Source organism: Elgaria multicarinata, chromosome 12 (assembly GCF_023053635.1).
Source record: "Elgaria multicarinata webbii isolate HBS135686 ecotype San Diego chromosome 12, rElgMul1.1.pri, whole genome shotgun sequence".
NCBI classification, from domain to species: domain Eukaryota; kingdom Metazoa; phylum Chordata; class Lepidosauria; order Squamata; family Anguidae; genus Elgaria; species Elgaria multicarinata.
Window position 1 is genome coordinate 3,795,449 of NC_086182.1, and position 18,136 is coordinate 3,813,584.

An 18,136-nucleotide genomic window follows, 5' to 3' on the forward strand; every position below is an offset into this window, starting at 1 on the left:
GAGGACGCCCTGATCCAGCCACTGCCCTCATGACAGAGCGCTCCCCTGCCCCCTGTGAGCTCCGTGCAGCTGGCTTGGCGGCTGCCCACACCCTGGCTCAGCTCGCAGCGCCAGAGTAGCGGACCTGGAGGGGGGCCCTGGCCGCCTCACTGCTGCTGCTGCGCTTTGATCTCTTTGCCCGAACGCCCCTGACGTGTGAAGGAAGGAGGCAGCCGATTGGTGTGAAATCGGGAAATCGGCCAATCACGTTGTCCTACCCTCGGACGTGATGGAAAAGTCGCGGTAAACAGCGAATGCGAAGATGCGCATTATCACGTTAAAAGCCTGGCGCTGCGTCGAATGGGCGGCTGCGGCATGTCACCTAAAACGCGAATCTGCGCATTTAGGTCAGGGTAAACAAGCCGTGTAGACAAGCCCCAGGAGTGAGTGACTGAGTATTAGGAGGATCCAGAGTCACTTGGTGTGGGACCAAACGTATAAGGTGAGGACATAATGGGTTGATATGGGTAGGTGAAGCTCCCCTATTTCAGCATCTGTTTTTTCCCCTTTTCATGGCACACCTGAATTACATTTTTTTATTATTATTTCAGGCCTTATAAATAACTACTTCTTAAAATGTAAAATGCATATCCATATTCTTGAGAGTCTACTTATACTGTGAAAATATTGTGACATATTTGTTAAGGTTAAAGCGAAGTGGGAGGAAGGTATCTCCAAACCCATCTCTAGGGCTCAGGCTCTGCCGTGTTTGCACAGAACACGGCTTCATCCGGGTTACCAACAGAACTACTCGATGAGTAAATGACCGACTTATAAATTAATTGATGTGTATTGAAAGTTTTGGCTTTGAAATTATTTTCTGTGCACTTATATGAAGCTATTATGTGGCTGTTTTACTATTCTAACCAGCACTATACGTACAAACCATCGTGAATATAAGGCATAACATATAACTTGGAGGCCGTAGCTCTGCTAAGACAGGCTTCACCATTATTAATCACAGCATGTATTGTGATTATTAGGCTGTGACCCGAAATGGGAGTAAGTCCCGTTGAGGGCAGTAAGGATTCCTTCTGAATTGACATTTATTTATTTACGGTATTTATATACCGCTCCCCATTCAAAATTTCGGAGCAGTGTACAAGATAAAATAAAATAAAAATGGAATAAAACACTTTAAAATAGATTTTAAAAGAAGCAAAATGTACAGTGAATTCCTGACTGTTAGAGCAGTACGACAATGGAACCAGTGACCTAGGGAGGTTGTGGGCTCTCCCACACTAGAGGCCTTCAAGAGGCAGCTGGACAACCCTCTGTCAGGGATGCTTTAAGGTGGATTCCTGATTTGAGCAGGGGGTTGGACTTGATGACCTTATAGGACCCTTCCAACTCTGCTATTCTATGATTCTATGGCTGGTCATTAAGGAAAGGCTTCCTGGAATAATGATGATTTCAGGAGCTGTCTAAAGGAATACAAAGTTGGCACCTGCCTGACCTCCAGAGGCAGGGAGTTCCACAGGAGGGGGCCCATCACGCTGAAGGCTCTTCCCCTGGTGGACTCCAATCAGAGGAAGGGTCTATGTGGAACTACCAGGAGCATGCCCTTGGATGACCTCAGTGACCGGGCAGGTTGATAGGGGAGGATTGTGCTGTTAAAGTATTTAATAATGTAGCATTAGGCATTTATTGTATTTCTTTTAACCCTCTGTTTGATTTATAGTTTTCAAGATTTTTCACAAAAGCTATGCTTCTCTAAACTTAAAGCAAATATAAAACACAATCAAGGCAAGAACTTGGTAAAAGAACAGGAATTCACCTGCATTTTATGTTATGAATTGTGTTATCTGAGTAAGAGGCAGGCAAAGCATCAAAGGGTTTTGTACAAAGCACACAGCTTTTAGGGTCAGATGGGTTCCTCTGTAGGAGGGCTGTTGGGGGATGAGGTCTTGCCATGGGTCTGGGGTCTCCCGGGTCTTTTTGGCTGCAATACTACAGGTCAGGAAAATGGCTCTTAAAAGGCACCCTCTCAAAAGTGTAGCCGCTGGATCCCAGAGCAAAGTGACTGAGAATGAAAAATAAGAAATCTATTTAATATTTGCAGTAAAAAAAAGAATCATAACCTTCTTAAGCAGCTGTTGGGGGTGGGCGAGAAAGAATGTGGCTTTTCAAAGGCTCCCCCAAAATTCAATTGTTAGATCCCAAAACAAATGGACTGAGGAAATAATTCCAGGTACAAAGCAATTCTGGGAGGATGGGAATTTCCCATAAATTACCCTCCCAAAACAAGAATGAATCTTACAATGTTCAAGATAGAGGGGGTAAAGGTAGTGCTATAAGAAATGATGGGGACAGGTGTGCATAGATATACATGGACCGTAGTTTAAAGACTAAACATTGAGAGTATAAATCAGATGAAAGTAAATCTAGAAAATAAAAATACTAAATGCAGATGGAAAGAAATGAGGAACTGTGCATTTAATTTGCACAACGCAGACAAGGAGTTACATTTCCATCGGTCTCCAAAGAGCCATGGCATGAAATTGGTTTCATTGCTTTATTTTATCCACACCTCCGCCATAGGTGTGGAATTGCTTAATAGGGCAGGGGACCGGGGGGGGGGGGGGGATGAAGATCGCTGTTTATATTTACTCGGAATTTAATAAACTAATTCTGAATTAAAAATGCTTTTTCTTTTGGTTTTCTCTTTAGCATATTTCTTTTTCATCTGGAAAAGGGTGTTTATTCAACAAAATGGCTGGCTGTTGCCCTGAGTGTCTCTGTAAGGAGTTGTGGGTGTATGTGTGTGTATTTCCCACCCAGGTGTTTTCATGTCTTTGAGGAATTTGGCTAGAAGGTATACAGCCCCCATCCCCGTTCCAGGGCAGTAAGAGGGAGGCTCAGGCTTCCCTACAAGCTCTTCCTCAAAACACGCTCCACCCATCAGAATAGCACTCATTTTTGCTAGCTGCAAGTGACAAGAAACAACCTTTTTATTTTCCCAGGCCTTTTAATTTTTGTATTGTATTATGTAATGTTGCTATTAATTTATGGAACATTTATCGATTGGTCTTTTGATTTAATTTTGCTTTCATTATATTACGCATATGTAATTGTATGGCTTTAATTCATCAGATGTCCTGGAAATATTTATATTGAAGGACGGCCTATATATTTTTAGAATTACCTGTGTGCTACCAGGAAAGGCTTTTACTGTGCAATTGCACTGCCTTATTCACAGAATTTGATGGGTGGCCCAGATGAATCAACTTCCATTCGTAGTCCTCCCACGTTTTCTGACCACGTCTTCAATATTTTTTGTACCAGAAAAAACTTGTACAGGAGAAAATATGTAATAATTGCACCATGATTTCCGCCTGGGAGCGCAAGGAGCCGTCCGACTGGAAACACCCGAGGACTGAATCCTAACCTGAGAGTGAACTCAGTGAGACTTACTTCTGAGTAGACATGTACAGGACGGTGCTGCCAATGACATATAGTGAATAATAATTCATGCGTACTGGTTAACAACATCTATTTATAACAAAACTATATGCATCCTTTTTCATGTGACTACGTGCCACCAAGTGGAAACTGATTCCTTTTTTTTAAAGAAAAAAAATGCAATGAGGTCTGGGGTCCGGAGGAGATAAACACAATTTCCTGACAGCTTTAAAATGCCCTTAAGGCAAAGTTTTGAGTTGAAACACATTTTTATGGTTGGCTAGTAAATTCCTGAGCAAACAGTGTTTATAATGAAAACGCATGACATAACTATAAAATACCACAAGTGGGCGCCACTATAATTAAAAGACCCCTTTCCCGTTCCTGTTAATGAGCTTGTTAAATTGGGGGAGGGTGTGTTATACCTTCGGGATGGGGGGGGGGAACAGTTCTTGTTTAAGGGGGCTAAACAACAACCGCCTTTTCAGGCGATTCTCCTGAATATAAATACAACCTCATTAATGCCGGCAAAATCGCAAACCTAGTCCCTTTAGAATGTGAAGGCGACCACAGGCATCCCATGTGACCCGGCCTCCTTTCGCTTGATTGGAAGCAGCTGTGCCTGCTGGGAACCTCAGCCCAGTCCCAGATTTGACGCTGAGAGAAGAAATTGCACAACCCCCTTTGTCCATCCCGGCTCTTCAAAACTAGCTTAGAAGACCGGTTTGCCCTTTGCCTTACAATCAGCAATGCAATTAAAACAACAACAACAACAACAACAACAACAACAACAACAACAGAAAAACAACTCTGCTATCCAAATTTGAGACTATGGCCACCATCGCCATGCATTGGTCCTGTCATTTTCATTTCAACAGTCCCCGCCCCATGGTAAACTTGACAAGCCGTTTCTATACATCGTGTGCATAAGACAGATGTCCCCAACCTGGCACTCTCCAGCTGTGTTGAACTACAATCACCCCCAGCCAGCATGGCAAGCATGCTGGATGGGGACAATGGGAATTGTGGCCCAACACATCAGAGGAGCGCCAGAGTGGCGAAGGCTTGTGTAGGGCAACAGAACAGCAACAGGTAACAGGTGGATTCCTGCATTGAGCAGGGGGTTGGACTCGATGGCCTTGTAGGCCCCTTCCAACTCTGCTATTCTATGATTCTATAAGTTGAGGGCAAGGGGAAACGGTGGCCAAGCAGGTGCAGGTAGGTAGGAGCTCAGTTGTGGGTGATAAGTCACCGGTAGAATATCCAAGAAAAGCAAAGGGCCATCTTATTAGGTCACACTTCTTATATCACACATCTATCTGTGGCCCAACAACAAATACGTTTGCTTCCTGAGTTTTGCCAGGGGAACAGACAGGCATAGCACTCTTCAAGTATTTAAAAGGAGGGCCAGGATCTCTTCTCGATCATCCCAGAGTGCAGGGCACGGAATAATGGGCTCAAGTTAAAGGAAGCCCGATTCCAGCTGGACAGCAGGAAGAACTTCTTGACTGCTAGTGCAGTAATGAAACCAATTTCCTAGGGAGATGGTGGGCTCTCCCACATGAGATGCCTTCAAGAGGCAGCTGGACAGCCCTCTGTCAGGGATGCCTTAAGGTGGATTCCTGCATTGAGCAGAGGATTGGACTCGATGGCCCTGTAGGCCCCTTCCACAGTAATTCTAGGATTCCATGTTTTTGAGCCATTTTGACAATCATTTTTAAGATATATGGTCATCTGTGTTCAGGTCTAAATTACATTAGAAAGCAGCATGGTTTGAGCCAAGATGCATCACTATCTCTGCCTGCTCCTGAATGGGAATGGATGGGTTGGATCTGTGCTTCCCAGTCAGCAAACCCTCAGACCACCTAATGCCTCCTCCCTGCCCAAAGGCCCTGGGACTTGTGCAGCCTGTTATGTTTACATCTATGGAAATTCCATGTCATCGCTTGCAAATCAAATGCGTCACTTGGTCAAAGGGAGCGAGCATTTTTGTGGCATGTCTGAAGCTCTCACAGGCTTCCCTTTGAAGGTTCCTTAGCAGGAGGTTGTTTCTTTAATAATTCTCAAAGGAGTAATTTTCACTGTCTTCAGAAAATATGATTAATGCAGACGTGGGAATATTTGTGTCTAGGTAGTTGGGAGGCCGGGCAGCTGGTGGTGGATTTGTGGATGTTTCCACACTGTCTCCTCTACAAGCCACAAGGTGTGGACTTTGTACTTCAGTACCGGATGAGATTTTAGCTTTGTGACAGGTGAAAACCAGACCCAAATTTCTAATTATGAGCAGTGGTGGAGAGAAAGGAAACAAAAACTTGGGGAAAGCAGAACAAGAGCGGCCAGAGACAAACTCTGCCTTTTTTTCCCAGTGTGGAAGGTGAGGGTTGTGTTTGTTTTTTAAAACACCAAGAAAAATGTTGTTTGACTTGACTGAAGTAACAATTGGACAAAACTAAGAGTTGTGCCTCTATTACACCACTTTAAGCTTTCTTAAGCAACACAAAACACAACCAACTGTACCTGCTACGGGGACGTGTGTACTACGAGCAAAACTCAAGTTTGTTGGAGTTGTTCAAGTTCCACCTTGAGAGTTCACAAATCCTGACACTTTGCAGCTTGTTCCATCTCGTGTCCATATCAAATTGGAGGTTTCCCCCGCCCTTTTCACATGAACGTTTGTGCATATTTCTGTACATATTTCCCTAAATGTATGCATCCACGGTGTATATCTCTGGAATATATGCATTCTTCTGCGGTTGATCAAAACGTGTTTGTGCACATTTTCCAAAAATGCGCATTTTTTCATACTCATCTGCGAAATCTATCTGTGGATCACATTGCAAGCTTGGAAATGTATGGATTTCAATTGCAGATTGCATCTGAGTCGGAAAACAACGGAAAACAATGTGACAAAGCGAAATACGGTTTACTGATTTTGATATAATTCTGGAAGATGGTCTCACCTTGAAAAATTTATTAAAGAGAGATTGCGTGAGCTTTCCACTGCCTGTTGGCGAGTACAAAGACCAACATTTTTGAAGAAGATACTTCGAAACAAGGAATAACATGAACCTTGTTGACTAAATTTGGTCTTAATATACTGTTGTGATTAGATTAAAGTGTTTGTTGTCTATGGGTCGGATTTTCTGCAATGATTGTTTAAAATTTGGGTTGAAATGATTGTTAAGTACAATTGAATGCTATTGATATGTAATGAGATCCTTAATCTGCAGCCAGATGGTGGGGAGAGAAGAAAAATCTGTGTTCTTTCCTCAATTTATAAAAGATATGTTAGTTGATATCACAAACACATTGGGATTGCCCCAGCGCGACTGCATTGCTCTGGCCTGAGTTGGTGTTTATTACATCACCCTTCCAGTTATGTCATTGCTGCACTGGGATCATTAACAGCTTTGCAATGTAATAAAATGTAAAGAACAGGAAACTTCCCAGATGGAAACTGAGACAAGACAGCCACCGCCCAGGAATTCAGGTACTTTTCTCTACGTGAAGGGAATTTTCTGATTTATCTAGCCCCTGGATAGACCTAGAGATACTGGATTCTTCTGGATGAGGCTTTCACCGTGCAAGCACCCTGCCGTCCCCTTCCTGCTGCTTGGGGAGGGAATGCTCTATTGGCCCCAATGAAGGCTTCCCTCCTCCATTTAACAGCAAGCAGCCCCAGGAAGAGGGTTATTGGGATCACAGTGGGAGGGGCGAGGTGTTAACCCCCACCCACCCAACGGAGCCCCACTGCTGCTCACCCTTCATCCCTGCGGCTGTATACATACACAGTTTTGAAACCACGTGCATTTTTTTTATGCAATTAATGCAATGTTTGGTTTGGCCTTAAAAGGATGGAAGGTTAGCACAGGCTACATTGTCGTTCCTTTCTTATTAAAATGGTCAGGACTTGTGAGCGCTCAAAAGAAGCGGAGGAGGAAAAGAGAACAATTTGATAATAACATCATCTAGAGCAGCCTTCCTCAACCTGGGGCATTATGGGAGTTGTAGTCCAACACATCTGGAGCGCCCCAGGTTGAGGAAGGCTGATCTAGAGGGTCCATAAAAACTGAGCGAACGAAGAATAAAATCCTGGCTTCATATATTCCCTTCGTTTGCCTTGCTCATGGTTTCCCAGTCTTTCCCTTCTCAGCAAGTAATTGATGCACTACATCTGCACCACTGTTACTAATAACACTGGGCCCTCCTGTGCGGCCAACTCCTCCTCCTCCTCTTGCTCCTCCTTCCTTTTCAGCATTAACCTGGAGGGGCCCTTCATTTATAAATGGCCATCAGGACACAACACGACTTAGGCAACCGTTCTGACCTGACATCCAACTTCTAGAAAGTTTTTGATGAAGAGCAACAGTACCTTGTCTCCTGGTTGTGGTCGCATCACAGATACTCGGTCGTAACCTTTCCTCAGCAGAACCCAGAGGGCATCCAATTTTCCCTACAATTGAAATAAAAGCTGCTTAAATACCCACTTAGCAGAGTGGCTGACATTCACATATAGGCACGCATAAATATGCTCCCATCCCTCAAACCACAAAGAAGAACATAAAAAGAGGCCTTGCTGGATCAATCCGAAAGAACATCAGAAGATGCCTTCTGGATCAGACCAAGGTCCACTCGGTTCTGACAGTGGCCAACTAGATGCCATAGCACCCTCCCACTCATGTTCCTCAGCAACTGGCATTGAAAGCCATACAATCTCTGAAACTGGAGGTTATATACAGCCATCATGAATGGTGATGGCTTTAACCTCCATAAATTTCTCCAATCCCCTTCAGTGTTGGTGGCCATCACTTTCATCTTGTGGTAGCAAATGCCATAGTTAGCTATGCACTGTGTGAAGAAATCCTTCTTTTTGTGATTGGCGGCATAGTGATGGCCACTGATTTGGATGGCCTTAAAAGGGGATTAGACAAACTCTTGAAGGCTATCAATGGCTACTGGGCCTGATGCCTCTATCCTACCTCCACTAATCAGAGGCAGTAAGCCTATGTATACCAGTCACTGGGGAACATGGGTGGGAGGGTGCTCTTGCACTCATGTCTTGCTTGTGGGGTCTCCTGTCGACAGCTGGTTGGCCACTGCGTAAGCAGAATGCTGGACTAGATGGACCCTTGAACGTTCTTAACCCCAGCTGGATCAGACCGAAGGACCATCTAATTCTTCATCCAGTTCCCAAGGTGGCCAACCAGATGCCCCAAGCAGGACTTGCTCTATCAACAGACATACATGTGCTGCTTTTCCATCGTGAACTGTGCTCAAAGTGGCTCGCGATGACCAATAACTTATCAGAATGCATGGCATTGTTAAACACACATACACACAAGGCTTCCCCCACCCCCTTCAGAATTTGGAAGTAGATGGGGTCATTAGGTACAATCCAGAAGACAATTGCAAGGTAAGCTTCTGCCCAGTGCTAGCATCCTGAAATCTTCCAACGAGAGCCATGTTGGAAACATAACTTAAATGAAAGGGCTGGGGCTGATTTGCATAGCTTGCTTCCACACCACACACACCAGTTGCATGTGGTGAGCACACACACACGGCAAGCACTGGCATCCATCTGGGGGACACGCTGCATTCATTCCATACTGCAGTAGAGCAACCCAACAGCGTACAGCGCAGAGAGGGCTCTCCTAGGACCAGGGAGAGCTGTGTTCAGATTCCCGCTGCCCTGTGAAACTCACTGAGTTAACCTGAGAAATCAGGGGGTTACTTATTGCTGTCTCCTGATTTCTGCACTGTTTGCACAAATCCCTACTGCATTCTTCAAGCTGATCTATAGTGCTTAATTTAATGCAGGGTTTTGCCCTGGAATATCATCTGTTTCAGGGCTTGCATTAGCAACAGCAGTCTTTCTACACACGCAGCCCAACTGAAGAGCCTGCCCATGGCTCGCGGAAGAGGAGGGGGCAGTCTCTCTAGCAGCCTTCCCCAACATGGTGTTTTGGACTACAACTCCCAGCATTCCTGATAATTGCCCATGCTGGCTAGGGCTGGTGGAAGTTGAAATCCAAAACACCTGGAGGGCACCAGGTTGAGGAAAGGTCCTCTGTGTGTGTACCCACTGAAGTCCTGAGTAGCTTTGGATCTGAGCCACTCTGAGGTCATGCTTAGGTCTCATCTAAGAGGCTGACAGGCTATAACGATGGTGTGTATGTGTGTGCATGCACGCGCATGTGTATTTTGCAGGAAAAAAGTGGGAAATTGCTATTGAGCACAGAGTTCAGCTTCCTGAGAATCTCGACTTTCTTTTTCTTTCTTTTTAAGGAGCAGGTTTCTAGCCCTTTCGTTGCAAATATATGCTTGAGTCTTAGAAACCCAAAGAGTGGGGGAAGGACATCAGTGTCCCTCACAGCTTCTTGCTCGTTCCCATGACTGGCAAAAGCAGAAAACATTATGCAAAGAAAGGAAACCATGCAAATATGCTTGGTTTGCATAATTTATATAGGCCACAGAATCCGGTTTTTCTTGGCACAAAAAAATGGTATTTCTAGCACAGTTCCGACCATAACTCAGTAAAAGCACCATTGCAATCTCACGGCTAGATAAAGGATTTTAGCAAGCCTATAGATTTGAGGCCTGAATTCATACACTTGAGGGATGGTCAAATACACAACTAGTTAACAATGATGGAATGAAATGTTGGGTCCAAAGCCCTCCCAGGCTCTGGAGAGACTTTTCTTTTCTTTTCTGTTTCGCTAGCCTGTTCATTTTTATCCATTTCTAGTTTAATCTGGGTGGTGACAAAACATGCAAAATTGGAGGCTGTTTCACAAATGAGTTTATGGAATCCAAAAGGTAAAATAGACACACACGCACACACACACACTTCCTCCAGGAAAGGAGTCTTCTAGTCGCTCAAAATAAGCCAGAGATCCACTCCGAGAAGAAGCATACTTCCTTATGAAGAGAGCTGTGGTGGACCATGGAACAGGTTTTATTTTCCCATTGGGTGGGTGTGTATGAATTGATGCGGACAGATGCAGAACAAGCCATGCTGGGATTTTACTCAGCTATCTCTTCATGTGCTTCTAAATGGTCTTGAGTTTGTTATAGAAGTTTTTGGCACTTCTAGGAAAGCATATTTGAAGGTGCTTTTTGATGATATTGTTATGGGTTTTGGTTGTCCTGATGAGTGTGAATGAGTTTATAATTTAGCACAGCCTTCCTCAACTGGATGCTCTCCTGGAGTACAACTCACAGCAACTTGAATCTGGACACACAGAGAGATGATGTGCACTTGTAGGGTGACCCTATGAAAAGGAGGACAGGGTTCCTGTATCTTTAACAGTTGCATAGAAAAGGGAATTTCAGCAGGTGTCATTTGTATATATGGAAAACCTGGTGAAATTCTCTCTTCTTCACAGCAGTTAAAGGTGCAGGAGCTATACTAGAGTGGCCAGATTTAAAAGAGGGCAGGGCACCTGCAGCTTTAACTGGTGTGATGAAGAGGAAATTTCCCCAGGTTCCCCATATATACAAATGACTCCTGCTGAAATTTCCTTTTCAGTACAACGGTTAAAGATACAGGAGTCCTGTCCTCCTTTTCATATGGTCACCCTATGCACTTGTGATTCCTCACTCATGGTAGTTTGTGGGTGCGTTACAACACATTGTCATTTCCCAGGGCCTCTCCTGTTATTTACAACCATTATAGCATTTCCCCCCCCTAATGACGAAAGCCCAGTATTTCTGTGAATGGTGGCATGAAACTCTAGCGTATTTGCAAAATTTTGCTATATAACAGCCCCACCTAGTGGTTATGCATTGGAACATATAAAAAGGCAGAAAAAGAAAAATCCAAGAAAAAATATGTGTGTAAAGGAGCCAAACTTAATCCCATAAAGAATCCAGAAGCAGAAGCCTCAGTAAAAAGGTGGGTTAAAAGCTTCATGTAGAAAATCCCAAAGAGAGAGAGAGTGCTCAGAGACTTTATCTGAAGTTGGGATTCAGCCTGGGCCAAACAGTGGGGGATAGTTCTACACATATTAATCTCTGGGAATCTTATGTAGAATTAGCAGTCATGCTGATTCCTCTTTGCTCAACCTGTGTACTTACAAATAAAAAGATATTCAAAGACACCTGAAGCCTCCATATCTCTCCCTCTTCTTTCTTTACCAATGCAGAGGTCGGGCCTGAGCTCCAAATGCCAAATCACATACTCGCCCCCACAAAGCACAATAAAACACCCATTTTACAGAAGGAAAACTGGTGATGCTTTTGAAACAAAAGGCAACAAAGAGACAGGTCGGTAGTTAGACAGAGATAGCCTGTCTAGAGTAGGTTTCTTGAGAATAGGAGAGACTGTAGCATGTTTAAAAGCAGAAGGAAATGAACCAGAGGACAAAGAAAAATTAATAATATGAAGCAAGGAAGGGAGGATAGCAGGGATAAGATTAATAAAGACGTTACATGACAGCGTGAGACTGAATATTGTCCAATGTCCCCAAATCCCTGGTATGGCTAATAAAGGGTGTGGTGTGGGGGTTGTGTTCAGATGACGATGTGTAACCCTTTCCTTGCCTTTTGCTTTTGCCCCATAAACTCCTCCTCTGTCCATTCCCCCTTGGCCAGGCTTATTTTGGGTCTTGCAGCCTGACTAGGGCAAATATGGAGGAAGGGAAAGAGCCCGGGGCCTGGTTCCAGGGGAAGGGGCCGGCTGAGGGAGCGGCTGATCCTCTCATGTCCATCCCTGACCCCCATCCCTAAGTCCTGCATTAGCATGATCAGATGAACATGGATGTGGCAACCTTGCGTTTACCTCATAATGTGATGTATGGACCTGGGTGGGCAGCCTGATTTTTCAACTCCTCTCCGATTCATTTATGTGTCCAGGGATGTTAGACTTCTATGCCAAATTAAACTTGCTTGGTCTAGACCTTTTAAATCTGGGTATGTTAAACCAAACTGAAGCTTTCAGGGTCATTAGAGAAAGAACTTTAGATGTCGAGTATCAGGAACTCAACAGTGTAGCAAATACCTCATGCTCCCCACTACATTTCCATCTGCCTGTTAAGCCTGGTAAAATGGCACCTTACTTACAGCTGCTGTACAATCCGCAATTGAGAAGAGCGTTTATGTTAGCTAGGTGCAATGCCCTTCCCTCTGCATTACTAACGGGGCGGTTCAGAGGTATACCATATTCAGCCAGGTTATGTTTATGTAGTGGGGGTTGTATTGAGACCCATGAACATATATTTTTACACTGCCCTCTCCACGTATCCCAACGGAAGAGATATCTGGGAAAGATCCTATTAAATTGTCAAGGATCCGCAGGGTCTGACACTCTACAGACCCTATTATCTGCGGGGGGGGGGGGGGAATGCTTGAAAATGTTGCATTGTTTGCCCATTATGTAATGACCTATCAAAGACTGGGAGCTACACCCAGAGGCATGGTGGAATAGTTAGCAGGGAGATTATTAACTTGTTCAAAAAGAACAGAAGAAATAGAAAGGGAGGTGGAGTTGCACTATATGTTAAAAATACCTATCCCTGCACAGAAATACAGGCGGATGAGATTGGGAGCCCCGTCGAGAGCGTCTGGATTAAAATAAATGGGGCTAGGAATAAAAAGAATATGATAATCGGAGTCTACTACCGACCACCCAATCAAGGAGAAGACGAGGACGAAACTTTTGAGAAACAAATTGCCAGTGTTTCAAGGAAGTGTGATGTAGTAGTGATGGGGGACTTCAATTACCCTGATATCTGTTGGGAGACCATTACTGCCAAAAGCGGCCCTTCCAAGAAATTTCTGACATGTATGGGTGATAACTTTCTCCTACAGAAAGTGGTGGAAGGAACTAGAGGGTCGGCAATCCTTGACTTGTTATTGACCAATAGGGATGACTTAGTGGATAAAGTGGCAGTTACAGGAACTCTGGGGGAAAGTGACCACGTCATACTTGAATTCTTGATTATGAAGGAGACAAAAGTCGAGCGTAGTCATACACGTACTCTGGATTTTAGGAAAGCTGATTTTAATAAACTCAGAACTATAATAAGTAAGGTCCCGTGGCAAGGGAGCCTAAAAAGAAAAGGAGTGCAGGATGGGTGGGAGTATCTAAAAAATGAAATTTTAAAGGCACAGTTACAAACAATTCCAACAAGGAGAAAAGATAGAAGACAACAGAGGAAACCAATGTGGCTCCACAAAAAGCTTATTGATGAACTGAAAACAAAAAGGGATACATATAGGAAGTGGAAGGAAGGCCAGGCTACAAAAGAAGAGTACAGACAAGTGGCGCAGAAGTGCCGAAATGGCGTCAGGAAGGCTAAAGCTGTGAATGAGCTGAGATTAGCGAGGGATGCTAAAAGCAATAAAAAGGCTTTCTTCAGATACGTGAGTAGTAAAAGACAGAGGAAAGAAATGGTGGTTCAACTGCTTAATGAGGATGGCAAATTGATAACAGACGACAAACAAAAGGCTGAAGTGCTCAATTCCTACTTTGCCTCGGTCTTCTCCCAAAAGCGGATCTATGACCCCCCTGGAAAAAGTGAAGCAGAAGTTGAGGGGGCAGGATTGCAGTTTGAGATTGATAAACAAATGGTCAAAGAACACCTAATTTCCTTGAATGAGTTCAAATCCCCAGGGCCCGATGAACTGCATCCAAGAGTAATGAAGGAGCTAGCGGAAGAACTCTCAGAACCTTTGTCTATTATCTTTGCAAAATCATGGAAGACGGGTGAGGTGCCGGACGACTGGAGGAGGGCTAACGTTGTCCCTATCTTCAAAAAGGGCAAAAAGGAGGAACCTGGGAACTACAGACCAGTCAGCCTGACATCCATCCCTGGGAAAATTCTGGAGCAGATTATAAAGAAGTCAATCTGTAAACACCTTGAAATCAATGCAGTGATTACTAGAAGCCAACATGGATTTGTCAGGAACAAATCCTGTCAGACTAATTTGATCTCATTTTTTGATAGGATAACCTCCCTTGTGGACTGTGGGAATGCTGTGGATGTCATATATCTTGACTTCAGCAAAGCTTTTGACAAAGTACCACATGACATTCTGATTAACAAACTAGCTAAAAGTGGGCTAGATGGAACAACTATTAGGTGGATCCACAGTTGGCTACAGAATCGGACTCAAAGAGTACTTATCAATGGAACCTTCTCAAACTGGGGAGAGGCAACGAGTGGGGTGCCGCAGGGCTCAGTCCTGGGCCCAGTGCTCTTCAACATTTTTATTAATGATTTGGACGAGGAGGTGCAGGGAACGCTGATCAAATTTGCAGATGACACCAAATTGGGTGGGATAGCTAATACCCTGGAAGACAGAAACAAACTTCAAAGTGATCTTGATAGGCTGGAGTGCTGGGCTGAAAACAACAGAATGAAATTTAATAGGGATAAATGCCAAGTTCTACATTTAGGGAATAGAAACCAAATGCACAGTTACAAGATGGGGGACACTTGGCTCAGCAATACTACAAATGAGAAAGATCTTGGAATTTTTGTAGATCACAAGCTGAATATGAGCCAACAGTGCAATATGGCTGCAAGAAAGGCAAATGCTATTTTGGGCTGCATTAATAGAAGTATAGCTTCCAAATCACGTGAGGTACTGGTTCCTCTCTATTCGGCCCTGGTTAGGCCTCATCTAGAGTATTGCGTCCAGTTCTGGGCTCCACAATTCAAGAAGGACGCAGACAAGCTGGAGCGTGTTCAGAAGAGGGCAACCAGGATGATCAGAGGTCTAGAAACAAAGCCCTATGAAGAGAGACTGAAAGAACTGGGCATGTTTAGCCTGGAGAAGAGAAGATTGAGGGGAGACATGATAGCACTCTTCAAATACTTAAAAGGTTGTCACACAGAGGAGGGCCAGGATCTCTTCTCGATCCTCCCAGAGTGCAGGACACGGAATAACGGGCTCAAGTTAAAGGAAGCCAGATTCCGGCTGGACATCAGGAAAAACTTCCTGACTGTTAGAGCAGTGCGACGGTGGAATCAGCTACCTAGGGAGGTTGTGGGCTCTCCCACATTAGAGGCATTCAAGAGGCAGCTGGACAACCATCTGTCAGGGATGCTTTAGGGTGGATTCCTGCATTGAGCAGGGGGTTGGACTCGATGGCCTTGTAGGCCCCTTCCAACTCTGCTATTCTATGATTCTATGATTCTATGATACTGTCTACTATACTAGCAGGCTAAATTGCACAATGTAAGAGTACTAGTTTGTCTGGAGGATGTCAAGATGTTTTTGTATGGTTTGTGGTTGTTTTATGCCAATAAAGGTACATTGATTGATAGATTGATTGATTGACCTGGGTGGGCTACAACTGATCGACACAATGTCAGGGGTAGTTAAGGCATTGCCGTGGGGCCTTGTAGTTTTTAGCTAAGATTTAATCAGAAGTAGCCTGGAAGACTTTGGGCCTTTTCAGCCTCTGGAATGTTACAATCTGTGTGAGATGATCTCTGTCAGCGTTCTCAGAGCAGAGATGGAGGAGTGGTTCTACTCCCCACAAGCCACCTGCTTGTTTTGGCCTTGGCAGAGAAGTGGTCTGTGAGAAATTGATAGAGAAAGGATAGAAGACTGCAGAAGGGTCGCCCAGATTGAACCGTCATCTTGGTAGGCTGAGCAGTGCCACCCGGTTGGGACCGGGGCATTGCTGAAAGGCCAAAACCCCCATCTGTCAAACGGTCTGGAAGAGGCCTGCTCCTCCCTTCTTAAGCTGGTGCAAAAGCGAAGAGCCTTTGCTAGGAACATCTGGTCTGCATTCCCGGAAAACCTCCCTGTTTGAATCTATCATTGTCTGAGACTCGGGGGGACTCTGCACATGCTCCCTCCTAAATGAAACTTTGGATTACTAAGAACTTGCCATGAAAAGCACTGTGAGACTTTTCATAGACTTGAACTCCCATTTGCTGTGGATTGTGTGTCTTTGGTTCCCGTCAGCTCAGTGCACCGGCAGACTGGGCTCGAGCCTTGATTGTTGGACCTCCTTTCCTCTGTCTGGACACATGCAGTGAAAAGCAGTGGCACGGAACTCCTTGTGTTTGAGGGTTTACATTTCCCCGTGATCTTGTTTAAGCCTTGACCATGTTGCCTGGAGTTACCAAAGTATGATCCGAGATTGGACTAGCTCTCTTAAAGTGTCTTGTTAGGACTTTCAAGAATTTGCTCCTTCGATTGCCTGAGGGATCATGTCAAGAATCATCTCCGTCCCTTGTCCAGATTTGGAACCCGTGTCTGGATTGACCTTCTCTTGTGTTCAGAACCATGACAATGGCAACAGGGAAACCACGTTGATGAGGATCTCATCACGGCAGTAGTGATTAGCTTTTGACTGTTTTGGAATTTCTTAGAGCCTATAGTTACCGACCATCAGCTATGTGATTTCTGAAGCGTGTAACCATTAAGCTTTTGCCGTGGGATTTCCCGCAATAAAGAAGTCTCACTGATTTGGGTGTCCCGTGTCAGTTTGCCAGAATGTGTGCTTGCCTGAGGGACCAGGAAACCTGACACGTAGCCCTGCTCACAGCAATCTACATCCCCATTGGGAAAGGCCTGGGTGTTCAGCGTTCACCAGCAGGCCTTCATAGCGGCTCGAGTGAACGTTCCTCCTCCCCGGCTCTTGGGAGCTGCAAGTGAACAAAAGCAGTGGAGGGGGAGGGGGACATTTCAGGGGCTGTAATAAAACTCTCCGATAAAAGATGTACCTTAATGGGAGAGTACCACTTTTTGGGAGAAGAAGACCTCCGCATGCCGTTTCCAAGGTTCCTGGGCTCTGGGAATTCATACTCTTGCTCCGGCATTTTGACTCGGGCATTCTTGGCCTTCTCCAACTTAGCACCTTCTTCAGTAGATCCTCTTTCTCCCCAGCGAACCTAAAACAAATCAACCAAAAGCAATCTTGACAACTTCCCGTTCCATTCACTTATGGACCAAGCTGTTTCTCTGCTCTGAATCCTCCAGCCCAGAAGTGCTACTCTGGAGAGGCCGTGGTTCTGGCCAATGCACTGAGTGAACTCTCTGCACACCAACCAAAGTAGTCGTGTAACTCTCTACACGTTACACGACTACCATCCACTGTCTTTCTTTCGCAAAAAGCAGCTTGCGGGGATCCAATCCAGATTGGAACATCAGCATGTGGACAGGAGGTTTAACCCTTTCCTCTCCATGCTGTTTGCTGGTTGCAAATTGTCCTCAGCACTGCTGAAGGTGCTATCTCCAGAAATACGCACCTTTGGGGGCAAACGGCAATACCAGGGTGAGGGGATTTGGGTTGACAGAATGACAAGGGGAGGAAACGGTTAACCCCCACCCCACCAAGATGCAGTCCCAATCCTCAGGGCCGGCGCCAGACTATATTGCGCCCTAGGCAGGCGCGTTCTGAGGCCTCCGCCCCGCCCCCCTCGTTCGCTCGTGCCCCCCCCGCTCGCTCGCTCGCTCCCACCCCCCCTCACTCGCCCGCTCACGCCCCCCCCTCGCCCGCCCGCTCGCCTCCCCTTGCTTGCCCGCTAACCCCTCACTCGCCCGCTCACCGCCCGCTCGCTCGCCCACTCCCGGCTTTGAAGCCAGGACGCTGGGGTTGGGGGGGGTGGAGGCTTCAAAGTGGCGCGCCCAGAAGTGGCTTCCTGGCCCGCCATACTGAAGCCTCTGCCCCGCCCCCTCCTGGCTTTGAAGCCAGGATGCTGGGGTTGGGGGGCGGGGCAGAGGCTTTGAAGCG

At 45.4% G+C, this 18,136-nt stretch overlaps 1 protein-coding gene across 1 annotated transcript in view; it reads right to left on the minus strand.

Moving 5' to 3' along the window:
* ANTXR1 (ANTXR cell adhesion molecule 1) overlaps positions 1–18,136 on the minus strand; it is a 177,213-nt gene that overhangs the window by 11,551 nt on the left and 147,526 nt on the right. The window contains exons 16-17 of the mRNA XM_063138838.1: positions 17,127–17,294; positions 7,814–7,894 (exon numbers count right to left, since the gene is read on the minus strand). Coding sequence (XP_062994908.1) covers positions 7,814–7,894; positions 17,127–17,294 — 249 coding nt within the window. The remainder of the gene's footprint in view (positions 1–7,813; positions 7,895–17,126; positions 17,295–18,136) is intronic.